The sequence below is a fragment of the Megalops cyprinoides genome, chromosome 17 (assembly GCF_013368585.1).
Source record: "Megalops cyprinoides isolate fMegCyp1 chromosome 17, fMegCyp1.pri, whole genome shotgun sequence".
In the NCBI taxonomy this organism is placed as follows: domain Eukaryota; kingdom Metazoa; phylum Chordata; class Actinopteri; order Elopiformes; family Megalopidae; genus Megalops; species Megalops cyprinoides.
In genome coordinates this window covers 24,427,199-24,453,047 of record NC_050599.1, presented here as the reverse complement: position 1 = coordinate 24,453,047, position 25,849 = coordinate 24,427,199, and the positions used below count along the sequence as shown (strand labels likewise).

Below are 25,849 nucleotides of genomic sequence, written 5' to 3'. Positions count from 1 at the left end.
GAAACTGAAAGGCAGCGGGTTAGGTGCTCTAATGTTTTCTGTCAATATCTGACACTGTTTTTAAGGACAGGCTGTGGTCATAGCGGTGAGGTGGGCGGAGCTGTTCTGGCAGGTCTCTCACTGCACTGAGAGGGATTAAGTGTATGATCTGTGATGGAGCTCTGTGTCTTTAGAGACCCGCAGCTCTTAGTGCAAATGAAAGATCCTTCAGCCAATGCTATCAGGCAGACTTTAAGCGCCAACCTCGTCTGTTGCCAAGGAGACCACTGTAATCCAGAACCCCCCCCCACTGCCCCCCTGCTGTGAAACCACTAACACAACTGTCAGGAGAAAAAGAGCTCTAAACCCAACTGACTTTTCCTCATTACAGTGCGTTGGGAAATTGGGAAATGTAGTCTTTTCTCTGGAGCGGAAATGTGGACATCGATTGGTAGCGATGTACTCCCGGGAAGAGTGTATATGACCTCTGCAGCTTCTCACATTACAGTAAGCTGGAGTGTCTCACACATACACACACACACACACACACACTTACTCACATACACATACAACACAAGCACTCACACACACTGACTCACATACACTTACACGCACACACACACTTATTCATCAACACATACAAGACATTCACATACACATGCACACATGCATGGGTACACATTCACACAGACTCTCTTGCACATATGGACACAAATAAACACGTACAGACAAAATACACACACACATAAATGCACACGCATATATGCATGCCCACAATCACAAAGATGCACACATGAGACATACGTATATACTCTCACACACACAACTGCATGCATACACACTCTAATAAACACACACACACACACACACATCATTCTTCCCTCAAACATTTTTATCTAAACCTTTATTAAGTCCACTTCCCCCTTCCTTGCATGTCCGCAGTGATTTTCTGACTGAGTCTGACAGTCTAATTACAGCGTCTGAGTATTGAATTTCACGGCATCTTTGAGATTTTTAAAGTTGAGGGTATTAAAGTAACCTTCGCATATGTGTCATGATGCTCCACATTTTCGGTAATCTGAGGAGTGGTTCTGAAATACCCTGATGGAGAGCCGACAGCTTAATTAGGAGGGGAAGTGTGTTTGATCTAAAAATAAGCTCACACATAGGAAACACTTCAGGGCAAAGAAAGAAAAGAAGTTGTCTAACGGTTCCTCTAAAATGTGGAATGTAAGTGAAACTAACATAATTACGTTGTAGCAAATGTTGTGTCAAAGCTGCATTGGGCTGAGGAGTGGAAAATATAGCATTATGAAAAATGTAAAACTAGTACTTAAATTTTTTGACAACCATTTTAAAATGTCAACACCCTAAATATGGCAGTAAGTCAAATTGTTAAAAGTATAATTTCACATTTCACGTTTCTTTGGGAACCTGCGTGCCTTTCAGAGTGACATGATGTGACAGAGGAGTTTCCTGGCAAGGCTGCCTTTCTGTGGCCAGTAAGAAATACCTGTAATCTGCCCAATGTGCTCTTTCTCACTGCATGGCCCCCATGCCAGTGCTCTTACAGACACCATGAGAGAGGGAGGTCATAGAAGGAACTGATGATCTGTGGTTGGCTCCATTCAGTGTTAAGTGAAGGCTGTGGTCAGCTCATGCTATGTGTTCTGTAAGTGAAGGACATTTTAGCTTTCTGGGGTTGCCACTTTAACTGCACCTGGGTTATTTATCCTGGTCCTGGATGGCCATGGGTTTCTGCAGGGCAGCTCAACCCTGATCCTGGAAGGCCACTTTATCTCTTTAAAAAGCATTGCCCAACACATCAAGACAATAACCATTCAATGAAAGCCAGGGAAAATAATATAAAAGGTTGCTCAAATAAAAGTAGAGTAGATTTGAGTCCATTGTTGTTTGTGAAGATGCCTCATCTGTATTTGCAGCAGCTGGTTTTCAGGAAATTGTGTTGGATTCACAATGAAGCACAGACAGTTGACCCGAGGAAAGCAAATCCGAACCATACACTAATTTCATGTTTCTCAGCATTTAGAGGATATGAGTACATACCTGTGCATTTGGTGTCCTTCAGTGGTAGCTCACAGTAAGGAAAACAAGCTGAGTAGTTTCTGTCACGGTCGGTATTTTGACGGTGAGCTGGTCTCCATGGAGAGCCATCGTATTATGTCTTCACAACACCCTTCTGCTTGCATTCTTTGAAAGATTGATAGCGTGACCTGAACCAGCTCTTTCACTGACTTTCCGGGAGTTTGAAAAGTTGGCTAATGTGTCCTCTCAGCGTGCGGAAAGCCCGCCAGGCCTCGCGGCTCCAGCGAGCTCACTCCTCAGCTGGCCGCGCTCGCGGGAAACGTCCAGACAGCTCAGCTGGAGAGGGCGAGGGCCTGGCACCACCCGCAGGTGGTGGAAAATATTTTGGGATGGCGGCGAGGGTGCACTTCTCTGGTAGCCCGCGGTCCTTTGCGGACTCTGGCTCAAGTGAACCTCTCTGAGGCTGTGGGACATTAATTTAAACTCAGTGAATTGAGCATGTTTTACCGTGAGGCATCCTCAGCACAGAGCGCTGTATACATACACTGGCTAGTCGTCTGAAGTGACTAAAGCTGAGACCTGTTAATGCAGTGCCTCAGGGCCCTTCCATAGATTATTTCTCGACCAATTAAGGCGTGCGAAAGGGTCAGTGCTAGTTGACCTTCATTACCTTTTTTGCCTTTGTTGAATTTATTTAATTGAAGCACCTGAGCGGAGTAAAAGCTGAGTGCCTGTGGGCAGGCAGCTGGAAAAAAATGACTTGTATATCATTACACGTGGTATTAAATTGATCGGCAGGTCTCTTTACCGGGGCAACTTCAACTCTTTAGCCATTTATACAGTTGTATATACTGCAGGAATTCAAGTTTATGCGTTTGGCTCATAAACCTGAAGGTACAAGAGAAACACCCTGGAATTTGAAACTGTAACCTATAACCCACTGTGCCCTGCTGCTGGGAAGTGAGGCTGCTGTGAGAGGCTGACCGTTCATGCCGCTGTCCTCCCTCTTCTCTCATTTCTGTGCACCTGCAGAGCGTGGGGAAAGGCTCTCTGTGGTGCATAGAGGCGGAGTACAGGCAGAACCTCATCCAGGCGCTGAAGAAGACGCCCTTCCACGCCCACGCCCAGGTGCTGGCCGCGCCCCCCGCCTCCCTGCAGGCCTATCAAAGGTAAGAGAGAGTTTCACTGAACATGTTAACTCCTCCCTCCTTCCCTGCCTTCATTCCCTCTTCCAAATGTTTCCTGTGCCGTTTTCTTACTCGGAGGCTACTTTTGCGAGGCAGCTTTAAGCGGGGGTGGGGTTTATCTCCCCAGAACTTTGCACATTCCTAGCCACAGCAGTTTTGAGCTATTATCAGCATGAATTTGACACTGCTAGTGCATTCGCTCCCCTGTCAGAGCAAAATGCACACCAGAACAAGGATTGCAGAATAAAGTGGTGCTGAATAAGGAGGCTACACAAACTCTCTCACAGCTTTTTCCCTCAAAGACTTTTCCCATGATGCACCTGTGTGGGAAATGGGAACCTGTGTGTGTGTGTGTGTGTGTGTGTGTGTGTGTTGTGGACGAGTGATAAGTCAGTCACAGATTGCAGGTCTGTTTCCTTGGGGGGAGGCCTAGGGCCTAAAAGGCCATTATCCAGCCTTCAATGTCAGGTGTCACTCTCCCACACTAACCACAGTGGCGTCTGAGGGTCTGTGTCTTTGTCACGGCAGTGTAGTGTTCAGGCACCAGGAGCTGGTCAGCATATAGAGTGAATGAGTGAGTGAAAGTACGTTTGAGGAAGTGAGTGAGTGAGAGTGTTTGTGAGTGAGTGAGAGTGTGAGTGTGTGTGTGTGTGTGTGTGTGTGTGTGTGAGCTAGAGATTGAGTGAGTGAGAGTGTGCATTAGTGAGAGTGTGTGGGACTGAGTTAGAGATTGAGCGAGTGAGTGAGAGTGTGAGTGACGGTGTGCTGTTGTACCTTTGGGCAAAATGCTTAACACAAATTGCCTGGGTAAATATCCTGCTGTGTAAATGGATAACATGTATAAAAAAAAGTAAGCTGTGCCAGTTGCTCTGGATGAGAGCATCTGCTAACGTGTGTGAGTGGACGAGTGTGAGGGAATTTGAGAGGGTACAGTCAGATCAGTTCAGCCGCGCTCCTGAATGGGCGATGTCATTAACGCCTTTCAGTGTCCTATTTGTGGCGGGTTCATCAGGGCCGATGAGGCCAAAGCTCTCGTGAAAGGCCCCAAGCCCCATCCAGGGGATCATTAGCGGTGGCCACGTGGCGGGTCGCGACCCAAGCGCATCTGGGCCCGGAGGGAGGGGGGGAGGCTTGGATCGTGCAGCTGCCGCGCGTCTGCCCCCCTCGCCAGCGGATTGGCTTGACGGTTGCTGTGGCAACAGGAACGCCTCCATGGCAACACACACAGCCAGCCGAGACACTGGCGGTTGCCATCACGGGGCTACTTTGTTGCCTGGCAAAAGGGGACAGGCCATTAGCACAGGGAAAATGCGTTATTTCCCTGACAACAAGTAGGGCTCCTTGGCAACGACAGATGGCTTGGAGCGTATTTCACATTTTTTCTTCTTTTAACCTGGTTTCGTTCAGCTCAACAAAACATCATCCGTGTGTGAATTATCAGAGGTGACAACCCAAGGTTTGGTAGCTCTAAGAGATTCATTCTGAATTCAGCTTTGAACTGAAAAAAATGGAAAAAAAAATATGTTTAATGCAATATGGTGGGCCTCTGGCTCATCTTTAATATGAAACTTTTCAGCCTTGAAAAAAAAAAAGAAACAAGTGCAGTAACAAATTGCATGCGCAAGGGGGCTTTTTGTTTTGCCCCGGGGGGAAAAGTGCCTGCTGTTGTTTTCTGCTATGTTTTAATTTCAGAGTTTGCCGTCTCACCGTCGGGCGTTTAGTGCGTGCTCAGTGCATGCTGAACTGTCTCTGATTTCAGCATGCTAAAAAGCCTGCTGGACCGCTGTTTGCTGCAGTTTCCCCAGTCTGCTTCAGCAAATTAAAAACAAAAAGTGAAGGAATTTGATAACATCAAGTGCATGGATTAAATCACGTTCATGGCCAGGTTACAGAAGGTGTGCAGGGAGGGAGGGTGAGAGGATCTTGAAGCCGTGTCTTGCTATTTGGGTATGTGGGGTAAGGCGCAGTTTTTAAGTTTTTAAAGATTTTTAGTTGCGTTGTCTGACGCAAAAATGACGTCAGTCAGGTTTTTTCTCTCAGCTTAGAAATATTCTTGTAGGTCTGTGGAGTTGCTCAATGATTTTGATACATTGATATGTGCTTCTCCCAGTATCTTGCAGGCTTTGGATGTGTGTCAACACTAAGCTACTCTGTTGAAAATCAAGAGTGAGGGACATGCATGTGTGTGTGTGTGTGTGTGTGTGTGTGTGTGTGTGTGTGTATGTTGGTGTGTACGTGTCAGAGACTGTGTGTGCACATCTGTGTGTGCCTGTGCATGCGTATGTGGCTGCATAAATGGGTGCATTTGTGTGTGTGTGTGTGTGTGTGTGTGTGTATACGTGCACATTTATGTGTGTATGCACTTTTCTGTGTGCAATAGTATGTATTTGTGCATGTGCATGCATTGTGTGTGTGTGTGTGTGTGTGTGTGTGTGTGAGTGAGACTCCTGCACCACTGTGGTGGAAACACACAGCAGCACTCTCTGTACTCTCTGTGCTTTAGAAAGGGCCAAAAATAACAAAGCCATGCAACTTTGTCCATTAAAGAAATATTTTAAAAGACTTTTCTTTGCAAGGGAAGGGGGGGTGGGTTGTGCTTTTCGTTTTTTTTCCCCCCCTCCTCAGCGAGTGGAAACTGTAAGCTCTAATTTGGAGATGCTGCACGTGCCCCGATGTGTCCCAGTTTAAGGGTGGGCGGGGAGAGGCACGTTTGCGTCTGGATGGAAAATCACTCGTGGCTCTCTCTGGCCCTCCTCGGGCAAATGCGACTGCCTGAACAGCAGGGGCTAACTGCAGGCCTGCTCGGCCCCGGTCCCTGGGGGCCACAGCGTCTAACGACCTGCACTTCAGCCAGATTATTAACTGGTCAGAGGCCCTTAGGACCGGTTCCTCCTAGTACACTGAAACTGCACAACACATGGGGGCAGCAGCTGAATTTGAACTGATATCAAAGGAATGTCACAGTAAATTTCAAGGTCAGAATAGAAGTTAAATGGATTTGAAAGGAAGACCAACTGATGCTTTGGCAACAGAAGAAATCACCTAGTATGTTGGAAATGCAATGCGAGAAAACTGTGCTGGATTTAAGATAGAGAGATGTTCTGATGGAACGCCTCACAGTCATACCCTATCGTAACAAGAGATTTGCTTGGGGGGGGAAATGAAAAAAAATCTGAAAGGAAAACTGAGGAAATTGCTCTGAGTCCCCTTGTGGCAAACAAAGATGAAGTACATCTGCTCCTGAAGTCGATGGAGTTTAGCAGATAGCGGTAGCTAGGCTGTGACAGATGCACACAGTTCGCAGCTGAAACAGAGGAGAGCAGACACGCTTCTCTGCTTACCGAACAGACACCGAGGGGCACGGGCGCTTCGTGTCGTCAGAGTGATGGTGGAATCCTAAATGTGTTTTTTAATGTGTGCCTTCGGCAGCAGAACATAATGGAGGGCTGTTAACTGCGTATGGCTCTCCGGGGAGGGTCCCCCTGTGCAGTGTTGTGTGGGATTGCTCTGACTGGCTTATTCCTGTGACTGTAATTCTCAGGTGTGCGGTAATAACCTCGATTAGCCGCAGTGCTGGAACAGACGGCGATGGAACGGCCGTGATCAGCGGTCACTCTTCAGTACTTCAGCTGATGTGCTTGTGTTCTTAAATACCAGGCTCCGCTTCTTTTGGACGTTTTTTTGATAGGCCTGGAAGATAATTGACCATCTCTCTTTCTCTCTCTCTCTCTCTCTCTCTCTCTCTCTCTTTTTTTTCTGTCTCTCGTCTTCCTTTATCACTATGTCTCCCTCTCTGACCCCCCTCTGTCCCTCTCTGTCTCTTTCTCCCTGACTCCCTCTCTCTCTTCTCTCCTCTTTTGTCCCTCTCTCTCCTTCTCTGTGCCTGCACATCTCTCTCTTTCTCACCTTCTTTCCTTCTTTCTTTGTCCTGCTCTTTGCCTCCTACTCCCTTTGTCTCTCATCTCCTCTTTTTCTCATCTCTCCTCTATCACTCTTTCCCTTTCTCTGTCCTATTCTCTCTCCCTTACTCTCTCTCCCTCTCTCCTTCTTTCCCTGTCTGTCTCTCTTTCTAGCATTTCCAGTCCTCCATTGTGGCCTGGCAGTCCCTTCTTCAGAAGAAACGGGGGAGTCCTGCTGCAAGGTACTGGAGCCGTGGTGCGGCTGCGTTTGTCTGTCCGTCTGTCCGTCTGTCCCCATGGGTCTCTTGACTGTGACCCCACCCCATATGGTTTTCATTCTCTTCACGCTTCTAAATATTTAAAGTGTCCTCTGAGCTGTTTGCCCGTATCTCAGTTTTTTTTTATCCAGATGATTTAAACAGCTTACATTTTTAAGTGTCATCTTAAACTTTACACAGCTGGGTCTTTTCCGAAGCCAGTTGGGGTTGCTCAAGGGTACGACCGTATAGCCCCACCAGGGATGTGAACCTATCGGTCAGCTCATTGGCAGCTACACATGTGTTGCAAATTTTGTCCCCCCCCTATTTCCATCTCCCTCAGATAACAGGGAACCACTGCTCTTTTGTCTAGGTCACAGTATCAGTGGGCGCTCAGATAGACCTGCACCGGCAGTGGTGTTGGTCACACTGTTGGGGCCAAACTCCAGTGATGTTCAAGTTGCAGGCTGAGCCTAGTGTGCCTGTTTCAGGAGGTGAGGAGGGAGGAGGGACAGGCTACTTTAAGCTATAAAGCTTCTGGTTTGAAGAGTCAAATGAGAGGCTGGCAGTAAAATGCATCCTGACTTTTTTGTGTGGACCAGTGATAATACTGTGGTTTGCTGTGGGCATGTGAGAAAGACGAAAAGGAGAGGGATCAGAGCCTGAGGAACCTGACACTTTGGTAAATATATAGAATGTGACTGAGGGCAGCAGGAGACCGAGGTCTTGTGAATATGAAAATGGATGCATATGATATAAGTAACTTAATATAAACCACTTATTTTGTCTAGGAAGGTGATAGTTTTTTTTAAACAGAAATAAGTATTAAGTCCTTAACTGTACAGCGTACCTTTTTGCATTTCTGGATATTCCCCCCTTTGTTTATCTGGCCCCAGTGTATTTACCGTCAGGGTTCACCAGTCAGATGGCTTTTTACAGAACCCCCTCCCCCCGGGGCTCCGCCCCGTTTCCTCCTCCCGCATGCTGCTCCGCGGTGCCGGGTCACGTTCCCGGGCGATGCCAGGAAGCATCTTGATGAGAAAACCTGGCGCAGATTTCGGCAAGGCGCCAAACCCCACAAAACTCCCACGGCCCAGTGCTGGAAGGCGCTGTCGACTAGGGGGAGAGGCGGAAAGGCACGTGGCCTGGCTCGGCGTTAGCCAGCAGAGAGCAGTAAACAGCATTAACCACGGCAGCCGCCAGGCCCAGCGCATGCTCCCAGCCCTCTGCCATCAAACTGTAGAGCCGCCCCTCCAAATTGCATTATAGGGAGGAACCTCAGAGGCCCGTAAATGTTCACAGGTCACTGAGGAGACAAATTGCCCCAGGTGTCAAGCGGTTTAGTCCTCACCTCCTCTCTTAGTGGCATATCAGTCGTCACACAGTGGACAGGGATTCTCCAGAAGAATTTCAGCTTTGATTTTGGGGTTTGCATAGGATGTAGGGGTTAGGGAACAGGATTTGGAATCTGTAGCTTGTAGGTTCAGCTCAGATGTTCAGATGCTTAGTATGTTAAAATGGAAATTGCCCTGTGAAGGGCATCTGGTCAGCAAAATAGGTAATGTAAATAAAAAATAAATAAATAAATATGAATGAATAACACAGAGAGGTTTTCATAGCAGTGCTTCATAGACCCTTTGCAATGATTACAGCCAGGTCTGTCTGTGAATCTTTGTTTAGTGGATGTTTCGGTGTGTGGTGCTGTGTGAACTCACATTGATGGGGTCACCATAGAGTGTGTGTGTGTGTTTGTCTTAGGGCACCAGGGGACACAAGAGTGCCCCTTGTGGAGTAAATGTATCACTACATGAGGAGACTTGACAGCAGTAGCACACAAACAGAGCAGATCTCTGTAATCATCCACTTCAGCCATAACCTCACCCCAACCTGACTTCATCAATTCCAACCCCAACCTAACAATAACATGACATCAACAACCCCAGTCTCTCTGAGTGTCCTAACTGTACAACAGAAAAGTTTCAGATTTAACATGAACTGGTGTGTGTGTGTGTGTGTGTGTGTGTGTGTGTGTGTGTGTGCGTGTGCATGTGTGTGCGTGCATGTGTGTATATATATGTGTGTGTGTGTGCGTGCATGTGTGCCTTGCTAGGTCCACACAGGTCCAGCGGAATGAATATGCAGTGTAAGGGCCCGATAATAGACTAATCCCCTTAATAACCATTGAGTCTGCTGAGTGCCTCGATACTGATCACAATGAGGCAGGATTAAGACGCAGCTAACTGGGACCCTGCCGCTTGCCTCTCCAGGAGGTCTCTCTGCTCGCTCGAGACTGCTGATTGTGTGGCTGAGGGGCACTTGTGCCTCTCTCTCAGGGTGTACCGAGAGCCGCAGGGCGGGGCACTAGAGAGGAACTCTCTGAGAACTGTTGAGGTGACAGGGAGTTTCCTCTGGAGTCAATGAAGAGGAGTGACAAGCCAATCAGCTGCTTGCCATTCAGCCAATGAGCTGTTTGTTATTCAGTGAGAGACAGTGATATCAGCCAATGAGATGCCTATTATTCACTGACAGACTTCAGCTGTTTACTTTAAGATTGGAACAGTCAATGAGCTTTTTGTAACAGCCAATTATCCATTCAGTATTCACCGAGAGACTGTAACAGCCAATGAGCTGCTTTTCTGCACTTTCAGACTGTCTTATCAGCCAATGAACTGGTAATTATATGCTGAGGGATGTTGACATTGGTAAAATTGTCCGTATGTAATTGTGATGTGTGTGTGTGTGTGTGTGTGTGAGCATGTCCTTTCATTGTGTCATCTATATAAGTGTTGCTATATCAGAAACAGAATTGTTTCTCAGTCTTTTTCATAGAATACAGGTTTACTTTCATAGTTATTGAACTGAATTGCTTTAACACTGCTATTACCATCAACAGAAATTAATGTAGGTGCACACGTTAGTCCTCCTGCAATAATCAGAGTGTGTGCTACGCAGGAAGAAGGGAAAGAGGTCTTTGCAGACAGGGGGGTGAGCCCCCAGCGTCAGCCTGAACCTGCTAACGGGAGTACCTGCACTAGGACAGCCTGCATTGTTCCAGGCTTAGTCTGTTGCCACTGTGGATAGCAGGCAAGGGAGGTGCGATAAAGTACTTTACACTGGGGTTAACAAGGACCCTTCTCTCTTCCGGTGACGTTATTCCAAATGCTGTGAATGGCAGCACGATGACTGCATCCACAACCCCCCCCCACTGCCAAAACTTACCCTGTACCAAAGGGTCTTAGATAGATGTAGGGATTTGGGAGCAACTTCTGATGCCGCTGTGAAAAGTGATCGTTTCTGTGGAATGGAGACAAACCGCTCTTTCTCTGTTCCTCCCTTTCCCCCGGCTGTTTTAAAGGGGGGGTGTTGCTTGCTGTTTGGAACATGGCCCTCCTCTCAGGCTGAAATCAGATGGAAGTGCATCAAAAGGAGCGTGTTATCAGATCGCTGCATGCCCCCCCCCCCCAAACAGTGTGGGACTGTGGGAGGGATGATGATGGGTTAATTGTGTGCTGGGGGGTGACATTGATTTCAGAGTGCCGGGTTGCAGGAGGTCATGGGCGGAACACTGGGAGATGGGGGGGGGTCAATCTGCTCGCCCTGCTTAATTGAAGTATTAATTTCTTCTGGAAGGGAGTGAGCCCTAAGGACGTCTACTGTGTGTGTGTGTGTCTGTGTGTGTGTGCATGCGTGCTGGTTTTGTGTGTGTGTTTGTGTGTGTGTGTGCACGTTTGTATGTTCACTCATGTGCGTGTGTATTTAAGAGAAAAATCAGCCACGATGGTTCAAACCATTCTCACTTAAGAAATTTTTATCCTCCTCCCCCACCCCTCTCTCTCTCTCTGTCTCTTTCTGCTGAGCGGTTGGATAAATTGACGCGTAACCATTAGGGCCGTTTCCTATGGCTTGTCAAGATCACATTTCACAGAACCCATTAGAAAGGACCCAGAGGCAGTTTTTAATCTCAGCCCCTTTTCTGTGTGTGCCTAATTTTCATTGGTCCCTTCACATAATCAGCCAGCCGCGGGAGGGGCCTCCTAACGTAACCGAGTGATTAACATTGGTTAGAAAAAAAGGCCGAGTGGCAGGCTGTATTGATTAAAATGTGTGAGGAGAATAGACTATAGGCTGATGTATTGCAGGTGTTGATGGTGTTGTGAGGTGATTACACCACAGTATGAAAGACAGAGAGTGAGCCTCTGAAGGATGCCTTCCTCAACACATTTAGAACACAGATGCTAATAGCTTCCTCCCTCAATGAGAAATTCAAGAGGTTAGGGACTCTAAAAAAGGCGAACAGAACACAGACCACAGCTCTTCCATGCCCTGACTTGTGGACAGTATATTTCTCAGCATTGGGTTTATTTCACAGGAATAATGCATATTAATCAACATTTCTGTAAGTGTGCCAGAATTAGCCAAAAGAGCATCTGCATTATAGAGAGGAACCTCAGAGGCCCGTAAATGTTCACAGGTCACTGAGGAGACAAATTGCTCCAGGTGTCAAGGGCGTCTGCAGTCTCTGGGCAGGGAGTTAAAATGACCATCTCCTCTGTCCCTCCTTGGTTCTAGTGTTGTTTCCAGAAACATGAATCCAGCAAATGCTGATGTTTTCTAACTTTCAATTCTCACTGCTCTACCTTTCAGCATTGTGTAGTACTTTGGGCTCATTCACCACACTGTCTCCTGTAGCACCCAGGGTGCTAGTCAGGGCTGAGAAATCCCTGAACAGACCCATTTTTCATCAGTGTAAGGCATTTAAAAAAGAATAAAGTAACAATAAACTTGATTTTATGTTGCGCTGACATGTGTACGCACAAAGACAGAGGAAAAGAAACATAACTACGGGAACATATGACAAGCAACAAATAAATGATTTAAGAAACCGCAGACAGGGGTCTGCAGAAAGCACGGCGAAACAAATGAGGACAACAGAGCATCTCTAACAAACAGAAAACATCACTGAAAATGAATCCTTGCTCCTTATATTTTTAGTGAATCTTTTAGTGAGAATATTTTGCTTATGTGGAAAAGGTGTCTGGTGCTGTCTCTGGAAGATGGAATATGTTGCCTGTGCACTCTGGTTGTCCAAGAACAGATGTGACTAAGGTAACACATTGAAACAAGATCATCCATGACCCCATTACATTTCAGGACAAACATACCCATAGGAAATTATTTATATCGTACTATATTGAGAAATGTGTTGCTCACCCCAAGAATAAACTGCAAATACATTTAAAATATATTAATACAACCTAGAAATATATTGCTACATACCAAAATAGCAATAATTTACATTTTTCAATGTTTACTGATTGAGCTCAATTATATATATTCTCTCCAGTATATTCTCAATATTTTTTTGTGTGGGTATATATAAAGAGAAGAAAGAGGCAGTTTTGCTCATGGCCTCATGAACTGTTGACCTGTAGTGTTGGAGACAGTGAGAGGCTTTGGGCTGTTTGGAGTTCCACATGTCGCGTGCAATCAGTTTCCCGTGGTAGAGAATCTACAGGCATGGCTTCCAGAGAGTGTCTTCAGTCTCCCTCTGTTCCCCCAGCTTTGGCGTCTGTCTCCTGTTTCACGCGGCAGGAAGGCACCGCTCAAGGAGGAAAGAGAGAGCGCAGGGTGAGGAGAGGATGAATGAAGTGAGAATAGGGAGGGAGAGAGGGAAAAGAGGGAGGAGGCAACGTGCAAAACGGCAGTGCTGTCACGGAAGAGGAAACATTAGTATTCCCGGTGAGGCTGCCAGTACAGTGAGACAGGAGAGTGAGCGTGTGTGTGTGTGTGTGTGTGTGTGTGTGTGTGTGTGTGTGTGTGTGTGTGTGTGTGTGAATGTGTGTTTGAGTGTGTGTATGTGTGTGTGTATGCGTGCGTGTATGTATGTGTGTGTGTGTGTTTGTGTGTGTGCATGTGTGTTTGAGTGTGTGTGTGTGTGTGTGTGTGTGTGTATGCGTGTGTGTGTATGCATGCGCGTGTGTGTGTATGAATGTGTGTGTGTAGAGGAGTGTGCTGTCTGACTCAGATCGTTGTGGGGAAATCGGGGCGGGGGCTGCCATCTTCCCGGGTTTTACAGTAAAAGCTGAGTATGCGCCGGGGAGTCTCCCGGGGCTGATTGAAATGGCAGAGTGCCGCGGCACGTTCTGAGCTCCTCTTTGGATCTGATGGGAACACTCCTCTGTGAACCTGCCTGAATGACGTTTTCCGCTCTCTACAGAATAAGCGTCTCAATAGAGAAATTCCACAAACTTTAGCCTTGCTGTGGCAGTGAAGTGAACACACTGTCTGTGTCTATCAGAACCTGCATGCTCGTGGCTGCTGAGTTGGTACTCTCCAAGGTTATTTCTGAAGCCATAAAACGCCCACACATCACTAGCATAGCTGTTGCGAGGTAAATTCTGTGCTGCTGACTGCTATTGCTGTGGCGTGGTGCTGTGCTGTTGATGGTGTAGCCACAGTGACCGTGCTGTGCCGTGTACAGTGTAATGGATGTGACTCAATGCTGTGGTGCCCAGTGGTGTTATTGCTCTGACTCAGTGCTGCGCTTACAGTGTTGTAAATACAGCGGGGTGAAAGCCATCGTGACTCACTCTGGCCCTGGGCACCATTAGCGTCGTGCTGCGTTGTTAATTATTTTTGAATGGCTTCGGCGGCACCTGATCCGCTCTCCCGACTGGAGCGGTTAAAAATAAAAGTCACACTTCGTACAGGTGGCAGGAAGCGGCGGTCTGGAGGTGGCCGTGATTGCGTAGCCAGAGGGTCTTGCTGAGCGGCATCGTGCAGCACCCTTGTCACTTGGTTTTGGGTTAAACCATCGCATACTTGTGGTAGGTATGGGGGTGTTATGCTCACACTCACTGGTCTGGGAGTGTTGTTCACCTGGTCTGACGCTGTTGCTCGTTTCAATTGAATAGATACACTTATGTTCTATTGTGCTGGAATTTGCTCTGCATAAGAGCGTCTGCTAAATGCATGTAATGTAATGTATGTGCAGGCTGTGTGCGTAACCCATGGTTACAGTGTAACCCTACAGAGTCACAGGAGAGAGGGGAGGTGGTTCCCCTGTAGCTGCTCTCCTGTGTGTAGCCCTATGGTGTGTGTGGTGTGTGTAGCATGGTGTGTGTGGTATGGGGTGTGTGGTATGGTGTGTGTGATATAGTTTATGTTCACTTCAGCTATAGGCCAAAAGACAAGAGGTGTGCACAGTTGCATGCAGCTTTCCCCCGATCATTTTAGAGTACAGGAGAGAAAGTGATTCGCCGGCACAGTAGTTAGTCTGTGTCACATAGTAATGAATCTTTTCCATTACTGATACAGTAGTTAATATTTACCATTCTGTGGTGTAGTAGATAACTCCTACCATTTATTGGTGCAGTAGTTACTCAACACCATCCAGTGGTGAAGTAGTTAACGGCTGATTTATTGGTATTGTGGTTAATCTTGATTCTCTTGCCGCTCCTGCAGCTGTAGCTGTTGTGTGCGATATTTATTGCACCGCAGGGAATTTCGTCAGTCCTCACCGCCTAACGGCATAAACAGACCCAGCACTTTTAGGACGGAGGTGCTTCCCGAGCGGGGACCGCTCAAGGGCTCCAGGCGGAGGGAGAAACTTGGCCGGAGAGCGGGTTTTCCACAGCGTGCAGCGCCGCGTTGTGGAGCTCAGAGGGCGCTCCCTCTCTCAGCGACCGCTGTCTCCCCCTCCGGCCTCCGTTTGAGTCACCGCTCCCTTTAAATCCGTTTCAACAGTCGCGGTTGCCCGGTAACTGCACGGGCAGAGGCTCGACCCAGTTTTGCATTTTTTTTTTTTTGTCATTTGTTCTCGCATCTCTGATGTTGCTCCGCTGGAGAGAGTAAATATTCATATTTCCTAGCCCCAGAAAGGTCGCCGTGACCAACTTGTGTAGCATTGCCGAGGATGTGGTGGATGGGGCTGTTGCCATGGCAACATGCTGCCACCTAATGGCCGGAAGTCTAAGAGTGAGTGGTGTTTCTCTTGTTTTTATTCTCCTTGCAAGTCAGATCTCCTGTCTGAGAACTTTGTCATGCCACACCCCTCACTGAGCAAAGCACTCTTTTATGTTATTCAAGGATCCTGTCGTTACACACAGTACTTTCAGTACCAAATGTGTACTGTCAGAACCAGGCTCATTTCTGTGTGTGTAAAGTTAGAAATACCAAGAGAAGGTGAATGGAAGCCTTGCCCTAAAGCTCCTTTGATTGTTCCGTTGTCGGAACAAGATGGCAATATTAATTTATGTATGTGAAGCGTAATTGGACTGTTATTTTCCAGGAAAAAAACTGTCTGTAACTGGCATCTTCAGAATTTTAACTGATTGAAATCAACAGCTGTTTTAAGTGGGATATTACTGAGCAGGGTTATTCATAGCACTGTAATTTCCCCTCTGATTGACTATTGTGGAGCAAACAGGAAGTACTCACTAAGTTGTAACAAACAAGCTGTGGTCATTATGGTCTAAAGTTTCCATTTCCCTTTACTGACATTCTCACAGCATACTCAGAAAATACTTCTGACATACTCCTGACATGCTCAGCTTCCTGACATTAACTTACCTCTTTCTGAATTCAGCTAGACTAAAAGGCAGGGTAGCTGGTTAAATCATTTAATCATGGGGTTTATTATAATTATAGAGTATCCCAAGCAAACATGCTCACTGTACATTTATTTTCTTTTCCCTCTTAGCAGTCTGAAAAACAGATCTTTCTCTTTCCATTATTCTGAGAAAGCCTCAACAAGTACAGTATGGTCCTGCTCATCAACAAACATTTTCATGGTGTGGCACTTGATTTTGATGTGTGTTTGCGCATGCGTGAGTTGTGTGTATGTGTGTACACATATATTGGTACATTTGCGATTGTGTGTGTTCTTGAGACAGAGATTATCCATCTCTTGCTTCTTATTGGTATTATACACATAGAATGTGTGTGCAGATGGCTTGGTCACAGACATTAGTAAAATACATATGCAGATGGGTTGGTCACAGACATTAGTGAAATGTGTAAAATGTCGTCACGGACGTTAGAAACATCTGTATGGGACTTCTGGAAACAGACATTAATAAAGTGTGTATAGATGTTTCAGACAGGCAAGGGCATGGTCTGTGTGGAAACAGACAGTTATTTCTGTGTCAGAAGGAAGCCATTTTCCTACAGGTTTGCTCTATGGACTATGGACAGCTGGTTAAAGTGGACTACAGAACTGGGAAGACAGATCTGTAATGTTATTCTGAATGTAGTTAATGTTGAGGATTAGTTTTTGCATTCCCATTGGGTGTGTTTATCAATGTAAATGTATGTTGGTTTGTTCTTTTCAGAACAGCAGATGCTTGTATATATGCACCGTTGGACTGACACTGTGTGCATGCGTTTGTATGTGGGTGTGTGTGAAGGTATGTGTGTGTGCATGTGTATGTGGGTGTGTGTGAAGGTATGTGTGTGTATGGATGCATGTGTGTGTAAGTGAGTGTATGTGAAGGTATGTGTGTGTCTGTGTGTGTGTGTGTGTGTATGTGGTGGTGTGTGAAGGTATGTATGTGTGCGTGCGAGTGTGCATGTACATGTGTGTGCATCTGTGACCCTGTCTGTCTGTGCAGTCCCTCAGGGAGTGATCCAGAATGGAGCTCGCATGCTGAATCAGGAGGTGTTTCCGGGAATCAGACCCCTTCCTATAACTCCCATTGGGAGCAGATCCGCAGCTGTGAGGTTAGTACAATTCTGCTGTGCTCATACACCACACACGCACTCACACTCTCACAGAGACACACACAGACACACACACACAAATGGTACACACACAACACACTTACACATGAACTCCTGTCTGCACATATATTGCACACCTTTGTACAGATGAATACAGGTAACCCACATGAACACACCCACGGGAGCTGTCATGATCACTGATCCCACTGCAGTAACATGACCATCATTTTTTACCCAACCCCAGTCATAGGTGTAGCAGCAGAGCAGTCTTCCCAGAAGCAGCAGCCGTATCAGTAGCCACACTCTTCACACTCCTGCCATCAGGTCCCATGACTAGTTTAGACACATACTTTTTTATATATAAACCTGTAATTAACTCATTTTCTCTGTAACACCTAGAGGTCAAGTGGATGAATCTTTCCCTGCCACCTCTCCCCCAGATTTCATTATGGTCGCCATAAACATAATATAATTTAGCCCCTCTGTAATTAGCCCCATCACCGCAGTGAGATTCTATAAAAGGCTCTGAGGTATATTCTGTAAAAGATGCTAATTATCTAATTTAATTAAGCAATGAATCATATGATCCAGAAATTATTCTGCACTGGATTTTATGTATTATATAGGTGGCCTATACAGTATGTACACATGAGTAGACATATATATGTATGTATGTGTGTGTGCACTGTACATGTACACATATATATGAAATCTATGTGTGCAAATGCGTTTAACTGTTATGTGACTTAATAGCATGGTATCTGGTATCAGGTATCTGGGTGGTAGTGTAGCACAGTGATAAGGAGCAGGGCTCATAACCCAAAGGCTGATGGTTCAATTGCTGGGGCAATGTTGCTGTACCCTTGGGTAAGGTACCAGGATTGCCTCAGTTAATATTCAGCTGTATAAATGGATAACATGTAAAAATTGTAGCCTATATAAGTCACTCTAGATAAGAGTGTCGGCTAAATGCCAGTAATGTAATGTATCTCTCTAATGTATGTGTGTGTGTGTGTGTGTGTTGGGGCCTGAACAGGTCGGTCCTGAGCAGCTGCCGAAAGCGGAGTGACAGTGACCTGTCTTGCGACTCCCCGCTGGTCAGCAGCGACCCCAAGGAGGACCACAACTACAGCAGCGCCAAATCCGCTGGGGGCGGGGGTGGAGCCGTGGCCACGCGTGAGGGCGGCGGGGGCGGAGGCGATGCCCACAGTGACGACGAGACGGGCAGGGTGAAGCGGGAGCCCCGCGACACCCCTCCGGACGCATACAAGAGGCGGCAGCTCTGGACAAAAGCCAAGCAGAGGGTGTCCAGCGACTCCCTCCCCCTGAAAAAGAGGCGCACGCAGAAGCCGCCCGAGAGCGACGACGAGGAGATGAAGGAGGCGGCGGGCTCGCTGCTGCACCTGGCCGGGGTGCGCGCCTGCTTAAACAACATCACCAATCGGACGGCAAAGGGACAGAAGGAACAAAAAGATACTCTGAAAAATTAAAGAGATGGACGAAAAAAATCACTTTTGATTTTTCGGATTTTTTTCCAGGATATCAAGTGAATTCCAATGATCTGTGGCAATATCAACAATCACTTTGTTTTCCTCTCCGTTACACTGTCTTCTGAGGGTTTTCTCTTTTTTTTATGTGTCCTTAAAGGAGATTAAAGCCATAGCAAATTAATTTATCTATTTTAACTCTCAGCTAATTTGGGAAAGCATTTTTTTGGTCTGCTGAACGTGAACACAGACCTGGGACACAGACACCTAGGTTCAGAAGAAGAGACGGGGTATTATGTCATCATTAAGCGTCCAAGCAACACAAACAAAATCTGTAGCAGTCATCTTTATGTCAAGGTAGCCAGGCTTGGAAATGAGGAACTGAGCATTTAGCAGGTCAATTAAACCATGGTGAGCGTCCTTTGGGACAGGACAGCGTGAGCCCTCGACCGGCGGGCACTGATGATGTCACTTCATTCACCGCTGTGGTGCTGCCGCGGCCGAGGGTTCTGACCAATAACCTTGGCTCATCAAGGGATAGGGCTTCCAAAGCCAAAAAACAAATGGAGAAACAATCTGGTGTTGGCTGCAGGCACAACCACAGAATTCAGTCTTCAATAAATACGCTTATATCGTAGTGTAACACAACTCATTTAAAAGCCATGAACTCATACTTAAGAGAGTGCAAAAATGCAGAGAAATCTTCAAAAAACTGCCTGTGTTGGAAGCTTTTGAATTAATGACAAGGTTCTGATATACAGTAAGAAATATGTATAAGTAGATATTTCTCTGTGGACCACCAAAACAAAACAGCTAATTGGTTAAATGCTACAAAGCCTGCTAGCACAGGTGGTCTTTTCTTAGCGGGATTATTGATAGCATTCATTTAATTAATTTTTTTTTTTCCTGCCCTCATAAAATAAGCAATTTCATCAGGTCAAGATACCACTGTATAAAGATCACTAAAGGTTTCTCCTCTTAAAAGAAGCAATGTCACCAGCAGTTTTTTTCTGTCGTGTTGCATGGGTTCTGTAAAAAAGTGATTTTTTATTCTAAGTACATGTAAAGCAAATAATGTATTTAGCATGGAGCATGAATTATTTTCATATGAATATAGATCCTAGAGAAACTGGCTTTGCCTATACTTTTTAATGCCCACAGGCATAGGTTTTTTGTTTTTTTTTGCCATTGGTTTGTGTTTATTTAATTGAGACTTCATTTTTTGTCTACTTGTTTCCTACTTGTTTGAAAGCAAGGCTTTGAAAGATAAACCTTGTTCAGGGACAAACACTGACTGCTGGGAAACTCTGCAATATTGAAGAATCACATTTCGGGTCGGGCCTTGAATGGTCCATTGGTCTGCCTCCAGGTCACATCTGCGTCTCAAATCAGCGACGTTCACATGTCCAGGCTCTTTCATCTATCAAGGGGAGGTTCCCTGGGTATGTCCACCACCCCCACCCCGCTATTTCACCTGCCTTATGTACTCCACCTGTCCCCTCAGTTTGGTTCCTCTTTTAGTTGTTTTTTTTTTTTTTTTTACTCTGGTACTATCCAGGGTTAACTATCAGTATTGAGTTTGTGAGAGGGGTGTTTACAAAAGGCTAGTAACAGTTCCTGAGTTTGAAACAGAGGGAGCAGAAGTTCTACCGTTTAACCCATTGTTTCTCTCAACCTTCATTCATTTCTGTTGCTTGATTGACAGGCGGGTCGTTTGAATAATCCCAGCACCTAATTCCATGCCCTCTGTTGCATCTTGTCGCACTTTTTCATCAAATGGTACAGGGTTTGCGCATATCCGCTGGTTATTTAACCATGTGGATAGATTTACCTACCTTCCCCGTCTATGAAACTAGGGCATGTCAACAGTGCAAAGATCAATTAACCTGCGTACAGTCTGCAGTTTCAGAGATCATGAAAGCACACGTATTTTCTGAACACACTTCAAGCGCTAGCTTTTCTTGGGAAGAGTGCAGTGACAGGAGAATTTACCTCCCAGTAACAAGTGTCGTTTTTTGTAAAGCATTGCTTTCTTCACTTACTCTTTTCATTTAAATGATCTAACGTGATCAGAGGAGAGGAACGATACCACATGAGACAGCTAATAAAAACAGAATTAGCCGTACCTGCCGACGAGCACAGAAAATTCCGCTAATTGGCATGTTTGCCAATGAAGCAAAATAAACAAAAACAGTGTGAGAGTAATGATTAGATCAAAGGTAATGTTTCTGCCCCCCCTCTATTTGAAGCTGTGGAGCCGCTGCTGTTAAGACGTAATGTAGCTGAGGTGTGGAAAGCAGTGCCTGCATTCACATTCCCTCACCAAATTACATCAGAATAATACACAGTATTTTATATCATAAAATGGTCACACTTTATACTAAGTGTACCATTATAAAGCCTCCAAAAGTTTACATAACACCTTCAGGAACATGTTAACACTTTGTAAGTCAGTTAAAAACACTGACCACATTTTATGTGCATGTTTTCAGTTTTTTACATGACACATGCTATCTATGGCAGCTGTTAAAAAGCACTGCAGGTTTTTACAGATGTCGTGTAGATGAGAGCTGTGCTATGGTCATGAAGGAGCTGTGTATGCTTTATGAAGTCACTTTACATGGAGTGTTTAATTTCTTTTATGTGCCAAAGCCTGTAATCATTTCAGTCATATAAAAGGAAAGACAGATGAACACCTGTGACCCAGTCATAAACCTTAATAGTTTAATAAATAGTGTTTGTTGTCAATGGCTTGTATGTTAAACAATACACACACTACTTTGGTGCTTCTGGAGGAGCGGGCTATTGAGGATGGGGGAGCCGTAAAGACTTTCAGGGTAATATCTAGGGAAGTCATCACTCCTTTTTACACATCTGTTCCCAGGAACAGCTCACCTAAAAAGGTCAAGGTTATGATTGGCTATGGTGTTATGATTAAACCACCACCAGAGTAAATGCTTTTAAGACAACGCTGTAGCTGCCTAAACATAAAACTGCATTTTCACTGCCCTTGTGTGACATAAATAAGGGCTTTTCCTTAGTGATGTCATCAGAGGAAGCAATGATTACATCACTGATACAAGGAACAGTGGCCTATTCATTGCAATGTCATTTCATTTCCTTTGAAAAGTATTTCACTGCCATTTCTGTTTGAGTGGAGAAGGGGATTGAACAAGAAGGAGAAGGAGGAGGATGTTCATCAATTCAGTTTTTATTTTTGTTTTTAAACATGTGGTCTGATGGCATGTGAACCCAGCTGATCTGAGGCACGCTTGTATTCTATATTTCCTTGGTGTGTAATCATATTGCCAAAGACAAACTCATCAGTTAATGTAAATATCACTGTCTGTTTATACAAAAACAAAAAAACTTTTTTTTTTTCTGAAAACCTTCCATAAAGTTTCTGTGGTGTCTTGTCTTCCAGTTGCAATAAAAAATAGTTCCGAAAGCTGAAACCTTGACTTCTGTGCTGTGGTGACATTAATTGTTTGTTGAATTAATTAAGATGGTGCTGCTCATTGTACGATTACAGATGATCACAGACACCTTATTCTGCAGGCTCACATGGGCTCAAAACATGAGTACTTGGACCCATCCATCATTCTGTTAGTCCTCCAGTGAACCTTGGTGACCAAAGCTGAACGTGCCTCTGCTTTCACTCCAGAAATCTTGCAGTCTTGCCCAAACTCTTTTCCTGGAGTACCATAACTGAGCTCTCAGTGGCTACTGTTAGGTAAGCTGTTAAACTGATACTGGTCTGAATCTGACATCTGTAGGCAGCAATCTCTTTTAAGGTCCTTGAATGTGCTGTTGGACTATTTCTTCCCTAATGCACCTGTTTCACCCATTCAGCTGTACTGTAATGTCTTAGGAGCTCGGAACATTTACACTACAGGTCTTAATACTCAGTTACAATTTTTTGTCCACATCCAATTTTTTTGCCTGACTGTTTCTTGTCATTTCGAAAAGTGACTCCTGTCCAATGTATTTGTTTAACTTAACATTATGATTGACATTACAAGCATGTGCAAATGAACAACAAAAAAAAGTCATCCTGACACAGCTTCAAATATCATGTTTAACTGGTGGTAAAATCACAGGTGATGCATTATGTTACATTACACTTTGTTGCTTAACAGACACTCTAGTCAAGACAGACATACAAGATGAGTACATATAACATGTACATTTTCGACACTCAGTAAACACTCTTACCCAGAGCAATGTGAAAGATGGTATGTATTACATTACACACAAAGGGCATCCAGCAAAAAGACGAAAAACGTCACAGAAACAAGGAAACCACCATCCCTACCTGAACAACGGCCAGTGTCAAACACACAAGGCTGGCAGCACAAATGAGCATCTGGCTCAACATGCAAATGCAACACAATATACCCGACAGGAGTGTACCATTCCAACGCTTAGCCAACATAGCTTTAAAAACATAACTTATGCTGCTGCTTCTGCACAGACAGACCCCATAAATACCTTATTCATGCAATGAGCGTATGGACAGCTAATTGAGAAGGGGAACAAAAACTACTAACAAATTAGCAGTGTAATGCGCCCTGGAAACTAACCAATGCAAAAAAAAAAAATCACCTGATTTATATTTTTAAAATTATACACAATTACAATAACTGATACATGATTAGCTGCAGTGCTAAGCTATACACTGTTAACGGTTTAAGGAATAACAAGAAGTTCTAAAGAAGTGGTACTTAGCTGTGCAGTAGAGACAATGGAGTTTACGTTATTCAGAACAGTTGAACACTGAACTAACTACCATTGCTCACAGTCTGTAATCAGACAGCTGAGATGGAGAAACAACTAAATGGGGTATGTCTCTGTGGTGGGGTTACCACACTGCCTTGTTCAGAACATCGAGTTGCCTTGCCCTGACTTTGAGGAACTGAACACATACATTCAATGTGACCTTCAAATAACAGTAGTCCATATCAAACATGAACTGGAGGAGCTGGTGTCCTGGACAGAGAGGCTGAAGGTTACACCATGACAACATGGACTAAGGAAAGAGACTGGAGAATCCTACTATCTTGAGAGCTTTGTGCTCCACAAGTTGCTGGGAAAGGGCACCTTCGGAAAGGTAGGGCCCACACACTTTTGTCAACATCCTACTCCTCAGATATGTCCGTAATGGTTCTCTTTTACAAAGTGGTTTTTAGTGTGATAGATGTAATCTCAATGTTATAATGAATGATATTAAATAAATTCTTGTCCCCTCCCTCCCTTCCTTTTTTGTCACATATCTTATCTTCTCCTGTCTCCTCACTTCTACCCTCTGTGCCCCCTCCTGCAGGTCAGGCTGGCAGAACTGAAAGAAAGCAGGAAGCACTATGCAATCTAAGTGCTGAGGAAGGAGAGCATTCTGAGGAAAGGTCATGCAGAGTACACCAAGGTGAAGAGGAGGGCAGTGACTCTTTCTGGGGGGAACCCCTTCCTCACATGCCAACATTTTACATTCCAATAAAAGGCAAACTCCTCCCTTTCATACAAATATTCTTCACCTTTCAGAGCAGATTAATGCCCTTTGCCTAAGGACAGGTGTGTCCAGGTGTTGCATAACAGTGCTGTCTGCATCCGAAGGATTTTATTTTCTTTGTCATGGAGTACATGAGTGGAGGAAACCTGTTGTCCTATGTAGATGAAAATGTTCCCTTTGATCTGCTCAGTACATGTACAGTGTGTCTCCTCTCCTCTCTTTCTTCTCTCCTCCCCTCAGGGATCTGAAGCAGGACAATCTTATGTTGGACCAAGACACATAAAAATTATAGAGTTTGGGTTGTGTAAAGACAGCATGTTTGGAGAGAAACCCACTTTAACCTTCTGTGGCTCAGAGAATTACACTGCACCCAAGGTAAGAGGCTCTCTTTGATTATGTCAGAGATTCAGTCATTGGCTGGATTTGAGACTGCATTCCTCCATACTTCTTATTTCATTGTGTAAGCTCCTGAGCACACTGCACCACCCCAGAGGGAGCAACATCGCAAGCACTGTGAACTTTGAGCAACTTTGAGTGTCATTCATCATGCACCCCTCCAACTCCCTCTTTATTCACTCCCTCCCTCATGTTCCTATCGTAGGGGGACTGCAACGACTGCAAGCATGTATTTCTCCTGAATATGTAGTGCTCCTGAGCAAAGCACCCCATTTGTCTTGGAAGGGCAGTAACTCAATAAAATCTACAGACCAGTTGCTCTTTACAGATTCTTCATTCATTAACCCTTTGTGGACTAAGTCATTATACTTGTTTCATTCACGTTAGAGTTTGGAGAGACGTTTGACCCAGGCCTTACATGGCCTGAAACAGTATGCTATCAGCAGTGTGCTGTCTGCAGTATGCTATTGGGGGCTACATTGGAAACATGAAATTTTCAAAAGAAATAATAGGATAGGACTGAGATGACTTATGCTGGCTACCAAGCTACATCTGTTACAGTTAACAATACAATAAAGTTAACACTGGGCCATTTATAACACGGTTAACGTTTGCATATAAGAGAAAGAGTGATGTTAAATGGTAGTTTCAACAGAGCAAGCTAGCTACCTACCTACATACTTAACACCAACTGGAAACTGTTCGTTGATATGGCCAACTCATACATGACTGTAGATAAATGTAAAAACAAGTAAAGTGTTGTTTACAACAGTGTTTAATGTACCTTGTAGATAAAATAAATGTCTGTAGTTATCTTGGCTGGGTTAAGGCCACTAGCGGCAGAAACAAAGGTAACCAAATAACTAATGCTGGCTAGCTTAGTTAACATTACTTGGCTGGTTCTGACATCATATAGTAGGTCTTGAACCGATCATAGTACAGTTTCAGCTCTTGGACAACCTCATAAAATTCCCCAGGTTCTTGCCTCTTTGTCAACACGGGGTGAGTGAATATTGTTTTTATTTATTTTTTCAAAGAAAAGGAAATGGAATTAAAGGTTTTGTGTGTCAAATTTCAGATACAAATATTTTCACATCGAACTTGGTGTACGAAGGCCTTTAAGCTGTGAGTGTGGCCTGCAGCAAAGCTTGATCCAAAGCATACATTTCTCCCAAGTTATTTTGGATTTTGGGTACCTGGAGTCACTATTACAGGCTCCCCGAAAACACCGATTTACCACAACGTTTAACAGAGCTTACCTGCTTGCTAGAAAAGGACGCGTGAAACAAACCAGTAAATACTTGTATTGTTTTTCGCAAAACAACCGTTTCTAAAATTGGATTGGACAAATGCTAATCAGGACCTGGAGCTT

The 25,849-nt window shown here is 45.0% G+C and overlaps 1 protein-coding gene across 2 annotated transcripts in view; it reads left to right on the top strand.

The window, feature by feature from the left end:
* Positions 1–19,079, top strand: part of LOC118791747 (forkhead box protein N3-like) — a 37,905-nt gene extending 18,826 nt beyond the window's left edge. The window contains exons 3-6 of one of the 2 annotated variants that reach the window (XM_036549173.1): positions 3,058–3,194; positions 7,295–7,353; positions 16,980–17,088; positions 18,125–19,079. In XM_036549173.1, the coding sequence (XP_036405066.1) occupies positions 3,058–3,194; positions 7,295–7,353; positions 16,980–17,088; positions 18,125–18,578 (759 nt within the window). In that variant the 3' untranslated portion in view covers positions 18,579–19,079. Of the gene's footprint in view, positions 1–3,057; positions 3,195–7,285; positions 7,354–16,979; positions 17,089–18,124 lie in introns of both variants that reach the window. The other variant, XM_036549172.1, reaches the window with a different exon arrangement.
* Positions 19,080–25,849: the final 6,770 nt, after the last annotated feature.